Genomic DNA, 13,567 nt, shown 5'->3' with positions numbered 1-13,567 from the left:
ATTGACAGTGTCAGGATGAGGGCATAAAATATGTTATGATGAAATAGAATATTAAATATCAGGGCCCAAATAAAATATTACATTGATAAATATAAGTGAACATGATTGTCCCCTTTAGAAAAGTTTGTTTCATTTTTAAAACATTTGGTCAATTATTCAATTAGGAGGTAATTAGGTTTAGCAGACCCTTTGTGAGGAGACAAACTTAAGACATGCAGATCGCAGATACTAGACTTCCATTGTTTTGATCATGTATTCCACTTCCTAATTGACTTCCTTTCAATAGGTTTTGTAAACCCAAAAGAACCGCTAGATGTAAATTAGGGAGAGCCAGATACCTAGGTGAGATCCTTGTAGACACAGGCAGCATTTGAAGGCTGCCTATACAGGTATATAGAAATATGAACTTCAAAGAAAGGTCTTCATATTTCATTTTTTGGGAAATCTGGGTGCCACTCCCTACTCAGGGGAAAAAACCACACCGGGTTGTGAATTATACTTACTAGTGTTACCCGGGAACAGCTATAATCATGTGTCTTTGGGAAAGGTATTTCATATTGCTATGATTCCATCATGTTTGGTAATTAAATGTGCGGGAGATTATGACCGGTTTATTGACGGGGGAGTTATGTTTCTGAGATATATCTGAGAAAAGCTAAGACAGGTCAAAACTTAGGAATAGTTTTGAACAAGCCTTAGGTGACACCCAAGGGACATTCCTGCCCCCACATTAGAATTCACACTGCCCCTGTGAATGCCGTCCCATTTGAGTTTGCTTAAAAACCTGTGTTGTGAAGGGACAAACTGTCAGCTTCTTGGGGATCAACCTAATTGAAGGACTGTCCATCTTTTCTGCCTATCCCCAGGCATACAGATTATTATGTGTAAGTGATGCTCTGTACTTTCCTCCCATTTGTTTTTATAACTGTTTGCAATTTTTTATTTGTATGTAAAATCTTTATCTAATTTTTTTTTTTTAATTATCTGTAAGCATTGTACCTTTTGTTTATGAAAGTTAACAATTTAAGGAGGTTTGTGACAGATAAAGGGGTTCAGGAACAGTTTCCTGACAAAATAGAGGTGATTAAAAAGTATGACTGTTGGAATATATGATAAGATATCTAATCAGGGAGTAGCTAGAGAGGGCTTATCCCTGACAGACAGCATGACTGGAGCGAATTGCAGAGGTCTTCAAAAAGAAGGGTCAACACTGCAAATATTGACTCTTTACATAAACTTAATGTAATTGTCAATCAAAGCCTTTGACACTTATGAAATGCTTGCAATTTTACTTCAGTACACCATAGCAACATCTGACAAAGGGGTCTAAAAACTGAAGCAGCAAACTTTGTGAAAACCAATACTTGTGTCATTCTCAAAACTTTTGGCCATGACTGTACATACAAATTTTCAAATATAGTTTATCATAAAAACTCCCCAAAACTTTCCCTTTTTATTAAATATAAAAATCTCTTCTCTCTTCATAATTCACACACTGTGATGCGCAATGCAAAATTATGAAAGCTGGGATTTCTATGGACTACTTTTTAATGACCGCCATACACAAAGGTTTTCCCTTTCTTGACGCTTTGATTGCTTGAGAGTGGGGTTTGGGGGGGAGGGGGTATATTGTTATTTGCACCCCTGCACATAGAAGAACAAGTTATGTGTTGACCTGGGGCTGCTTTTCACTATGGAAAGAGAACTAAATGCATAGAGATTGTAAACTCCTCCTCCTGTTGTGTATGGTGGGAGCTGCAGAAAAGTCTATCTGGCAGTTATTTTCCAATGCCATGTTCCAGTCACAGTAGAAAAACACTTTAGAAGCATTGTGTCATAAATCATTCATCAGTTGCTGTTATTTCTGATTTATAAGGCACTTTTGAGAGTTCTGCACCTTCTCACCTGTATTCCGCTGGTTGGTGTCATACGTCTAACTGGCTTCTACGCTTTTATGGAGCACTTGATTCGCTAATCTGTGTTGTGGTGGTGGTGGTAGGGGAAGGGGTTGTGGACAACAGGAAACCCCCTAAGTGCGCCTGTCATACTTATGGCTTAACGAATGAGGGAGTGCATTACAAGGACTATATTTTATTGTTTTTGCTTTACTTTTTATTGAATAAAATTTGCCGGGTATTTTTAATTAACATACGTAGAAAAGAAAATTGTATGTTTTACAGATCATCAAGGTCTCAATCACTGTGTAGCACAAAATACAAGTTATGGCTTATTGGCACAAGCCTTGCGTTTCTTTTTTATCCATGATACTGCATATTCTGTTCTGTATTTTCCATACGAGCTGTGCAAAACCCTTTCAGCCTCTGGCAGTTTGGCTAATAACCAAGATGTAAATGAAACTTTCCATGTATAACTGTTTAAATGCTAGAACTTCTAAATGAGTAATATGTGTGCAGGGCAGTGTGCTAAACTAGAATATAGTAGGGCCTACACTGATCTGCATGTATCTGTAATAGGGAACGTTCCTGAGGCAATTGCCCCATTGCCCTTTGCCAGCCACCCCTCATGCCTTGTTATAGAAAGACTATTCCATATTTAAATCACTTTTCCAACATAAGAATTAATGGAGTTTAACCACATTCTGGCATCAACACCAAACTTTAAGCTGTCTGCTGTATCTAAGGCCAGAAGACATGTAAAAAGAGAAGGGCATTACAGTCCAAAGAGAGTAGAGTGTCCTACTGCACTGAAGTTTTTCCTTGCTGCTCAGTGTCAAATGCAGAGATTCAATTTAGCACATAAAATGGCCCAAATGGTATAAAATGAAATTAAAGGTGGACATTTTATTCATTTGTCAGTATGCCACTCTGCACACTTATCTACATTCTTTTTAGAAAGAAGTCAGTTGAGACATGAAATACAACAACACTACCAATTTGTTACTGGCACATTTGTCATTTTTCTAAACTCTGTGAAATCTATTGTGGAACATTTACAGCTTTACTGTAGTTTGTATCTTCAGTGGGAGCGCTCACCAACTGACCTTCATGCACACATGGAAAATGTCTGATGGGATGTGGGAAGATGTTGCGGGCTTTAGAAATGTTTGTAGACCTGTGCTTCTAACTCAGGAGGAAAATGGCTCACCCTGAAACAATACAATGACTTAAAAGTATTTAATAAATTGGCAAAGTGACAAATTTATTAGAGTTCTACTTAATGTGCACATGAGAACATTGAGATAATACATATATATACACACTTTCAATATCCACTATCAGGGGTAGATTTACTGAAAAGCGTTTTGATGAAACCGTTGCCAAACCAAAACACCATAATACAAATTGCCACCACGATTTTTAACATGATCAAAACACAAATAGTCAGGTTTACTAAGCTGATGTTTGCCAAAACGTCAGAAAAACCGCCAGTGATAAATCCAGAAAAAAAGATGTGGTTGTGAGAGGCAAGATTGGTCCAACTGCATGCTGTTTGCGCTATCTCGCCATTCTTTAGATTTTGGATCACCTTATATGCATATACATATTCTGCATTGCAGTAGCTACTGAAAATCATATCTACTTAAATTTCTACACTTGGAATGGAAATATGGAAAAATAATTGGCTAATGTTCATTCCTATGTACCATAGAAGCAGCCAAGAAATACAACCATAGCACTTCGCCTGTCCATTTGAAAAAGTGGCCAGAGATTAGAGGTTTGATAAACTGAAGTGTCTTTCTCTGGTCAGTTTTTCTGTGGTTTTACAGATTTATCTTGTGGTCCCATTTACTGTCAGTAATCTGTTGTTCCTGAGCACTCCTGTTGGTGTGGTCAGGAACAACAGACCAACGCTCACCAACGCTGAGTGGAAACTATGCACAAGTTGTAGGAAACTAGTCACTGTCACCAGCCTTCTTCACTAGAGTCTGGAACCACTTATTTCTGGGTGTTGTATATAGCTGTTGCAGCACCTCTTTCCTGGCGACTGTGGCTGGTTTACGCCTGACCACTTACTTTGGATCAGGACTGCATGATTGTTGACTCAGGGTGCTGGGCTAAAAACACAGCCAGGGAATGAATTAGAGTTTTAGAGCTCTTATCTATAGGACATATATTTTCAACAGTTAATAGGCACCATGCTTCATTCCTTGTAGTGTTTATTGCTGAAATAGTCATTACAAACTATTACACATCCCTCTGTGGTAGGGATGATCACCCAAATGGATTAAACAATTGTACACACACAATACAGCAACATGTGCTCTTTTTGTAGAGCCAAAACCTGTCTTCACCGCTGTTATAAACTCAAATAACCACTTGAAATACTGCAACAATCCTAACGACTATTTGAACAAGGTGGCCAGTCTTGGAGAGGGACTAGACTGCAACAAGCCAACCAATCAGAACAATATTTGGCTGGCCCAATGGACAGAGCCTTTACGAGCTATTTATCCTCTGGTTTTGAATGACGGCAGAACTTCATTCAAGCCAACAGGAGATTTTACAACTCAAGAATATCACATTTAATGTTTAGCTTAAGGGGATACCTCTATGCACAGGGAGCAAGGCTAACGTCTAAAACACGTATTTAAACACAATTTACAGTGACCTGGGGTTCTCAAAGGACCCCCTGGTATGCATTCAAACAAAGAAATTTAGCGGTCAAGCTATCACCCCCCCACCCCCCCACACACACACCTAGCCTCAGATCAGATGCTAATTAATGTGGGTTTTCCTGTCTCAGTTTCACACAATGATGCTGTTGGCATACTACCTTAGAGATTAAGAAACTTTTTTCCAGTTACAATAATATACACCAGGCACACTATGACAATAGCACAAATTGAAACAATAAGTTATTTCTTCACATTTTGTGGGGGATGGTGGATTCAGCCACAGAAAATATGCTAAATATTTACTCTAGAGAGCTGGACCAAAACTAGAAGTAAGAGGGTCCAGCATAGAAACAGATCATCTAAACAGAGCTCTTTAATTTATTAAAAAATATCTAAAATATAGGATTTATATTAAAACCATGGCAAATACAGGTGTACCCATTTTGTTGAAAACAATAAAAATCATAATTTTGGTTTATTGCACAGAATGGTCTATTTAATAAAGAAAAGAGTCCTTTATGCCTTAAAGGGTATGTACACCTTAAAACACCAGTTCTGTGGTCCTTTCAATCATGTTTATTGTACAAGACAAATAGTAATCTTATTTATATTTGTGCTACACAATTTGAAGTAATGAGTCTAACGTTTAGTGTATTTTTATTTTTATTTTACAAAACAGCTCTTCAAGTTTCACATGCTGCCCAGGATGGCGACAGCAAGGAGAAGAGTGTTTACTAGGTAAGCATGAATATATTGGAATTGTTCAATATGAAATTATTTTCATGATGTCTATCAAGTGAATATTTGTTTTCTCAGACATTTTGTTCTTGGGGAAATAATATTATTGGAGATGTATTTTGCACTATATTATATTGTATTGCACTATATATATACTATATTGCTGCTTGGTCTGGTGGTAGTATAAGTGCTATAACGCATTATATTAGTCATTTAGAATGAATGCATTGTCACGGTTAACAGTTTTGATTAGTGTAAGTACAGATTTGTGTCTTTCAAACTATCCTCAGATTTTGACAAGGACGAGTCTGTGTGAGACAGAGATTGATATTTCCTCACACTATGCTGTCACCTGTCAGGCATGTGCAAGTTAACAGCCCATTTAATGTTGAGCCTGGTAACCAAACAAAATCATTTTTAATAACTCCAATGTGCAGCGTAATATATACAATGGTGCAGCAGTGTGTTGTTGTTGTCTTTGCCTGGGGTGCTTCCACTACAGTTTGAAATGTAATAGAATCTATTGACAAATATCCTGTGCTATGATTGGTTACTAACATTAGTTGCTTCTAATACAGTGAGCTCATATTGGCTGCTGTAATTAATCATATTTGATGCAATATCCAATCCCAGTGCAGGTTACTTTAGAGTCTATAAATTACTTTAGTTGAATCACTTCAGCACAGCCAAGAGCAAAGTATTCCTGAGGGACAATCATGGAAGATAAAGATTTAAAGATGAAAGATAGATTTAAATAAAACAAATTTCAGATTTTCCCTGTCTGTGTACAATTATATCACTGCCATTGCCCACAGTTTATTTTCACATACCCTTATGGTCTTTCTGCCCTCAGGGGTCATGTACCCTACTTATGTATCTGGGGATTTCAATAATTACTGACTCAAATGGTTTTTACACTTGTCTGAGAAAACTTTTCTTGATGTATCCCTGAATTAATACAAACCTACCAGAATATAGATTTCTATTTAAAGACAGCACCTCAGACTCACACACATTAAATATTTCCATGTAAAGTCAGAAGACCATGTGAGATTTGAAACTCCTGTTAGAAGCCTGAATATAAAAAGGTACCTTAGGAGAAACCATCCATAAAAAGCATCCCCATACTATGACATTTTATATTCTGCGGTAGTGTCAATTACACTCTGTGACCGGATGAGCTTACTTCACCACCCAGTCTGTTGGGGGAAGAAGGATGACGGGATGTTCTTCCTGCACAGTTTATCTGGGTTTTCTTTCTCACCATCAGCAACTGACTGTTACTGACCACTTCTACTGGTGTCACCTTGTGGATTGGCTCATATCTCCTGACCGCTTACTATGGATCAGGACAATTGGGTAGCGGGCAGAGCATTGACAGAGATGCTGGGCTCAACACAGGACAGTCGGGAATGGAGTAGAGTGTAAGCTCTTATCTGTTGGTCACAGAATACTGCAAACAATAGGTGTAATGCAGAATCTTCAAGCACTGATTTTTGTTTGCTCATGGGGTCCTTACAAGGACCATTACATATATTAGTTGGAGGTACTAGTGATCATGCAGAAGTACAATTGGTATAATACATTACATGTTCAAACAGAGCTCTTTATATACTGCTTCTTACACACATATTGGCAGGGGGTATAACAGCCCCTTTCCTACCTGGCATCACTATATTTGAGATATTATATTGAACAATTAGCATGTTCTCTAAAGTTGGATTTAAATGCAATTTAACCTCAAAAAGGTTAGGTTTCCAATCTCTGTAAGACACAGGATGAAAGTCTAATGACCCCCTCCTGTGCATTCAGACTAAAAGCGATCTTAGTCACTCACAAATGAAAAGGACTAATTAGCATGGGATTTGCATTCTTCCCTTCTTAGAAAAACACATTTTCTCCAACATATGGTTACTGCGTCAGAAATCAATGCATTTCTAATACAAAAATCAGTACATTTGCAATGATATACATTGGTGCACTGCACCACTAATTGAAATTAATTTATACAATAAATTATTTATACGTGATCCAGCCAAACACATTTTATACTGTAAAAATGTTATGCAAACACAATCCGTATCCCAATATTTGGTTATGATGTCACTCCCCACCTTTATATGACCTCACTCCCTTTAGGAATCACACCTCCCACAGTGGTTATTAATTTAAATTTACACTTATCCAGTGCTGCTCATGCAATATAACACTAGACACAGCCAGTTTTTGAAACCAGCCTGCATAGACAAGGCCGGTGAAAGCACTGTGGGCATCTCACATTCTTGGAGGCGGTGCCCACAGCTCTCTTGCAATTTCTTAGCAGATGGGAAAAGTGGGGGCAACATCTCCTGTCTGGGAGTGTGCAGTGACATCTTAGCTCAGCACATCACTGACATTGAGGAGCAGCCAACAGCTTCACAGATAAGAAACTGCTGGCTGCTTGGCTTCTTCGCCTCCATGTCAGTGGCCGATTGTCACTCACCGGACCGTGAGTGCCTCTGCTCTTGTGCGTGGTTCTCTCACCTTCCTGCCGGCGCCTGTCCTGAGCCGCGGCCGTCCGCCATCTTGATAGGACTGTGCATGTGCAGGATCCCTGAACTCTTATGACCTTGCTTTTAACTTAATTGGTGGATCAATCACCTCTCCCTATTTAAGGCACCTGTGGCCTTTGTATCGTTGCCTGATCTTGATTCTCACTCCCTGTGAGTCTCTGAAGGTGTTCCCTGTGTCCTGCTCGTATCTTCAGTTTCCTGCTGGATTACCTGCTCTGCTCATCGGCGGTTCCCATACCCGCTACAGACTCCTAGCTCTCCTGCTCGTGTCTTCTGTTTCCTGCTGGATTACCTGCTCTGCTCATCGGCGGTTCCCATACCTGCTACAGACTCCTAGCTCTCCTGCTCGTGTCTTCTGTTTCCTGCTGGATTACCTGCTCTGCTCATCGGCGGTTCGCATACCCGCTACAGACTCGTAGCTCTCCTGCTCGTGTCTTCTGCTTCCTGCTGGATTACCTGCTCTGCTCATCGGCGGTTCCCATACCCGCTACAGACTCCTAGCTCTCCTGCTTGTGTCTTCTGCTTCCTGCTGGATTACCTGCTCTGCTCATCGGCGGTTCCCATACCCGCTACAGACTCCTAGCTCTCTTGCTCGTGTCTTCTGCTTCCTGCTGGATTACCTGCTCTGCTCATCGGCGGTTCCCATACCCGCTACAGACTCCTAGCTCTCCTGCTCGTGTCTTCTGCTTCCTGCTGGATTACCTGCTCTACTCACCGGCGGTTCCCATACCCGCTACAGCTTCCCAGCTCTCCTACTGTGTCTGCACCGGGACAAGCCTCTCTACTCAGCGGCGGTATGCATACTTGTTATTGACTATTTACTGTTATCCTGCATATCTGCCTTGGACAAGTTTCTCTACTCAGCAGCGGTATACATACCCGCTATAGACTATTAGCTGTTATCCTGCATATCTGCTTTGGACAAGCCTCTCTACTCAGCAGCAGTATACATACCCGCTATAGACTATTAGCTGTTACCCTGCATATCTGTTTGGACAAGCTTCTCTGCACTCCAGCTGTATACATACAGTCATAGACTATTGCTATTTCTCTACCTATCCGCACCTGGACAAGTCCTCACCTCCTCGCAGTGGTACAACTTGCTATCCGCAGACCACTGACTTCCCCGCTACCTACCTGCACCTGGACAAGTCTTCCCTTCACAGCAGTGGTACAACTTGCTATCCGCAGACACTCTGACTTCCCCGCTACCTACCTGCACCTGGACAAGTCTTCCCATCACAGCAGTGGTACAACTTGCTATCCGCAGACACTCTGACTTCCCCGCTACCTACCTGCACCTGGACAAGTCTTCCCATCACAGCAGTGGTACAACTTGCTATCCGCAGACCACTGACTCCTCCGCTACCTACCTGCAACTGGACAAGTCTTCTCATCACAGCAGTGGTACAACTTGCTATCCGCAGACACTCTGACTTCCCCGCTACCTACCTGCACCTGGACAAGTCTTCCCATCACAGCAGTGGTACAACTTGCTATCCGCAGACCACTGACTCTCCCGCTACCTATCTGCACCTGAACAAGTCTTCTCATCACAGCAGTGGTACAACTTGCTATCTGCAGACCACTGACTCTCCCGTTACCTTCCTTCACCTATTCACGTCCGCCCGGCTCTTCTTGGTTGATACCTGCCTCTGCACTATAGTTGCAAGTCGCTGACTTTCCTACCATTATAGCTGCGAGTCGCTGACTCCTATTTACTCCATTGACATTCTCTCTCCACCTGCTATTGTATAACGTTCCTACTATTCACCCTACTGCCCAGAGGATCGCTGTGTAAACCCCGCCCCTCTGGTAAGCATTATCATCTGGTGAATCCTGGGTAGAACTCCTAGTGCCCGTGACACTGATGCTCCGTGTGGGAGCATCGTGGAGACATTAAAAATATTGAATGAGTGAAATTATGTTTTAGGAGCCTCCTAACTATTTTCTCCCTAGGGGACCACTAGGTTTGCCCAATGGTATCTCCGGCTCTGTGCCTAGTAACAGATTTTATAAGTCTGTTGATCTGTGTTTTGAACTTTTGATGAGTGTCTTTTATCTGTCTAATATACTATAATGTGCTATATTTGATAATGTATAGTAGTGCTATGTTTTCGCTATAATGTGATATAAAACATACCTATATGTAACATAAAACAAAAAAAAATTCAAAGTTTTCCTTTAGCTCTTTCTTAAGATAATTAATGTTAAATAAAACATTTCAATTTGTATTTTATACTGAGCACCTCTTATGTTTTTTTGGCACTTTTCAGTGTTCACCCAGACATTTGTTCACTTTGGAGTGCCGTAATATATATATTTTGGACTATATAACTACGTCAATATATTTTACATGCTTGAGACACTTCACAGACACAGCAATACGATGTTCCTGGGAAAAGAGGGTGACAAATGATTGACTGTGAGGTGGTAATATAACACATTCCCCAAATCACCTACAATCACATGCCTCTTTCTTCAGCCAGAACCACGTCACTGATTTTATGTCTGTGAAGTTTCTTCCATAAAATACAGAATTGTGCTTGTTCCTGCAGTGTTTCATCCATCACTATTAATAAGCATCAGTGCATATACAAGTGAAAGCCTTCTATTATGTAAAATGAATGTCCTGCAGGTTTGTTGTAAAACTACAAAAGAACTACGATGTAAATGGATATACCATATTTCCCCATGTATAAGGCTATCCCATGTATAAGACGCACTTTAATTTTGGCCCCGAAATTTGAAAAATAAAATATTATGGTAGTTGTCAAAAAAGGCAGGCAGAGTGTAATGGCCGGCTGCTCTGATTGTGATCAGAGCAGCCAGGCAGCACACTCTCCCCCCCTGCTGCCACTGTGCCACTGTGCCTCTGTCCACCTCCTCCTAGATCCCCGATGCAACTGTGCCTTTGTCCACCTCCTCTGTGATCCCCGCTGCCACTGTGCCTGTCCCCCTCCTCCGTGATTCCCGCTGCCACTGTGCCTGTCCCCCTCCTCCGTGATCCCCGCTGCCACAGTGCCTGTCCCTCTCCTCCGTGATCCCCGCTGCCACTGTGACTGTCCCCCTCCTCTGTAATCCCCGCTGCCACTGTGCCTGTCCCCCTCCTCCGTGATCCCCGCTGCCACTGTGACTGTCCCCCTCCTCTGTGATCCCCGCTGCCACTGTGACTGTCCCCCTCCTCCGTGATCCCCGCTGCCACTGTGCCTGTCCCCCTCCTCCGTGATCCCCGCTGCCACTGTGCCTGTCCCTCTCCTCCTGGATCCCCCCCTCTGTCACTAACGCTGCCCTGCTCCCCCTCGATCTCCCCCGCTGTCACTGTAACGCTGCCCCGCTCCCCCTCGATCCCCCCTGCTGTCACTGTAGCGCTGCCCCACTCCCCCTCGATTCCACCCCACTGTCACTGTAATGCTGCCCCCCCCTGCATCCCCGCTACCCCTGTATAAGAAGCACCCAGGTTTTAGACACAAAATTTGGGGGAAAAAAGTGCGTCTTACACATGGGGAAATACGGTAGGTGCTGCGTATTTCAAGCTACAATATAAAGGAGATGCCAACAGTGCTTTAAATAATAATGATAATAGTGGCAAAGTGATTGACTTAAGTTAGGTACACACTACACAAAATTTCTCCCAATGAGATATCTGTAACAATTTTACCAATGATTGAAAGTCCCGATGAGCATGCTGGTTCATGTGTACACACCTACATGAGTTACCTTCAGATCTGTGCACCTCATCTGTCGCAACCATCTGCTGAAAAGAGCGTACACTCTATAGAGATCTGTCTACACTGCTGATTGTGAATGCATACACACTTCATAATTTGCCCGACATTGTTCCATCATTCATAATGATTTTTAGTCAGTTTATAAAATCAAATCAAATGATACGTTGTGCATTGGTACGATAAAACATGATCGTGGTATCGTACACACTAATGCAATATCGGACCTAACAGTCGTTTATTGTGTGATTGGCATGATGATTGAGTGAAAAACCTGTACAGTAGTGTGTACCCAGCTTTACCACATATGTTTAGCAAATAATCTTCCCTCACATCTAGCAGGCCCCAGGGTGTGACTGTAACGGGCCTTGCAAACAATCCAAATAGAGCACATCTTGTAATCACCTTTATCTAGGTGAGCTGGGTAGTGTCAGACTCCAGGGGAGGAAGACATGGGTTTGCCATCCGTCAATCAGGCTAGAGGTGGGAGAGAAGCTTATTGTTTATAAGGCTTGTGTTTCCTGTGGGCAGTGCAATTAATGCTGGACAAGCTGGTCGATCTAATAGACATGTGGTCTATGTTAGGTCAGTGCTATGGGGCCGCCAAGGAGAAATTGTTTGTTTATATGTAAGTTGTCTGGCATCCAACATATAAAGCAGATGGCTATTATATCAGAATTAAATGTGAGCGTCATCTTGAAGATGCAAGAGTCACATAGTGTTTCAGTCAAATCCCATTATTATTCAAGGGAACAGGAAAAATTGGTATAAAATCTGGGAATATGTAATGTAGAGGAAAAATCTGAATACAAACTAGATCAAGTAAAATTAGAAAAAAATAGTTAAAATTTGCAATTGAACACAGTGTACTATTTTATCTATAGATTTTTCAACAAACCAAAAACAAAATAGATGTGTTCTTACATGAGCATACAAATCCAGTACTTTAAACTGTATATACAATATTTTGTAACTTCTGAATTAATACAACATGAATTATTATTGAACTCATTGAGTAATAGCCAGCAAAATAAATGCTGTGTGGTGTAAAATGTGGGGAAATTTATCATCATCATTTATTTATATAGCACCAACATATTCCGTAGCGCTTTACAATTGGGGACAAACATAGTAAACTAATAAACAAACTGGGTAAAACAGACAGAGAGGAGAGAAGGCCCTGCTCGCAAGCTTACAATCTATGGGAAAAAACACACAAAATCGCACTGCACACTGCTTTTAGCCAGTAAGAAAAAACAAAATATAACTGCCTCCTATTTATAAATGAAATACAGAGGTCTTGGTTGGTCCTAGGTAGAGATGCTAAAACTGTGCACCGTTTCTGAAAGTGGTTCTCTGGATCAGTACAAAACTTCTAAAGTTTTCTGGAATTTATTGAATTACTGATTGATAAAAAAAATAGCAAAATTTGAGAAGTTGATTAGGTTTGACCAGCCTGGTCAAGAACGTTTGACCTAGTTCGCACATGAATGTGCCAGTAACACTTGCTTGCAAACCCTCTGAGCTTAAAAGTTTTAATAGTTTTTAATGGTCCAAATGGTGAACCTTGAATGTGAACAGTGAACTTCATACAAAGTTTTCACAGTTCAAATTTGAAAAGAAATTCTAAATATTTTAATCATTTAAACAAAATATTTAAAGCAGCAATTCTGTGAAAAAAATGAGATGTGCTTTTTTTCACATAAGTCACTGTGGCAGGCTATAAGAAAAAGCTTCATAATTACGATTTTTCCTTGGTTTGCTTCTTAAGAGATACATGCTTAAAAATACTTATTTAAAGAAAAAAAAACTTCTATGTGGAATTGTTGCTTAAAATAATTTTTTTTTTTTAACACAAGCGGCAAACATGAATGGCGAACAGCAAGCCCTGAACACAGATGGTGAACCAAAATGCAATTGACAAACGTCTTATAGTACACTTACTATTATATTTTTAGATTGTATTCCAGGTG

The 13,567-nt window shown here is 40.8% G+C and overlaps 1 protein-coding gene across 1 annotated transcript in view; it reads left to right on the top strand.

Annotated features, from left to right (window-relative positions):
• SCARF2 (scavenger receptor class F member 2) overlaps window positions 1-13,567 on the top strand; it is a 191,003-nt gene that overhangs the window by 80,265 nt on the left and 97,171 nt on the right. The window contains exon 2 of the mRNA XM_075214734.1: window positions 5,256-5,314. Within this exon, the coding sequence (XP_075070835.1) occupies window positions 5,256-5,314 (59 nt within the window). The remainder of the gene's footprint in view (window positions 1-5,255; window positions 5,315-13,567) is intronic.

Source organism: Mixophyes fleayi, chromosome 1 (genome assembly GCF_038048845.1).
Source record: "Mixophyes fleayi isolate aMixFle1 chromosome 1, aMixFle1.hap1, whole genome shotgun sequence".
NCBI lineage: Eukaryota > Metazoa > Chordata > Amphibia > Anura > Limnodynastidae > Mixophyes > Mixophyes fleayi.
The sequence above is the reverse complement of the archived record's forward strand: the minus strand, read 5'-3'. Positions and strand labels throughout refer to the sequence as shown.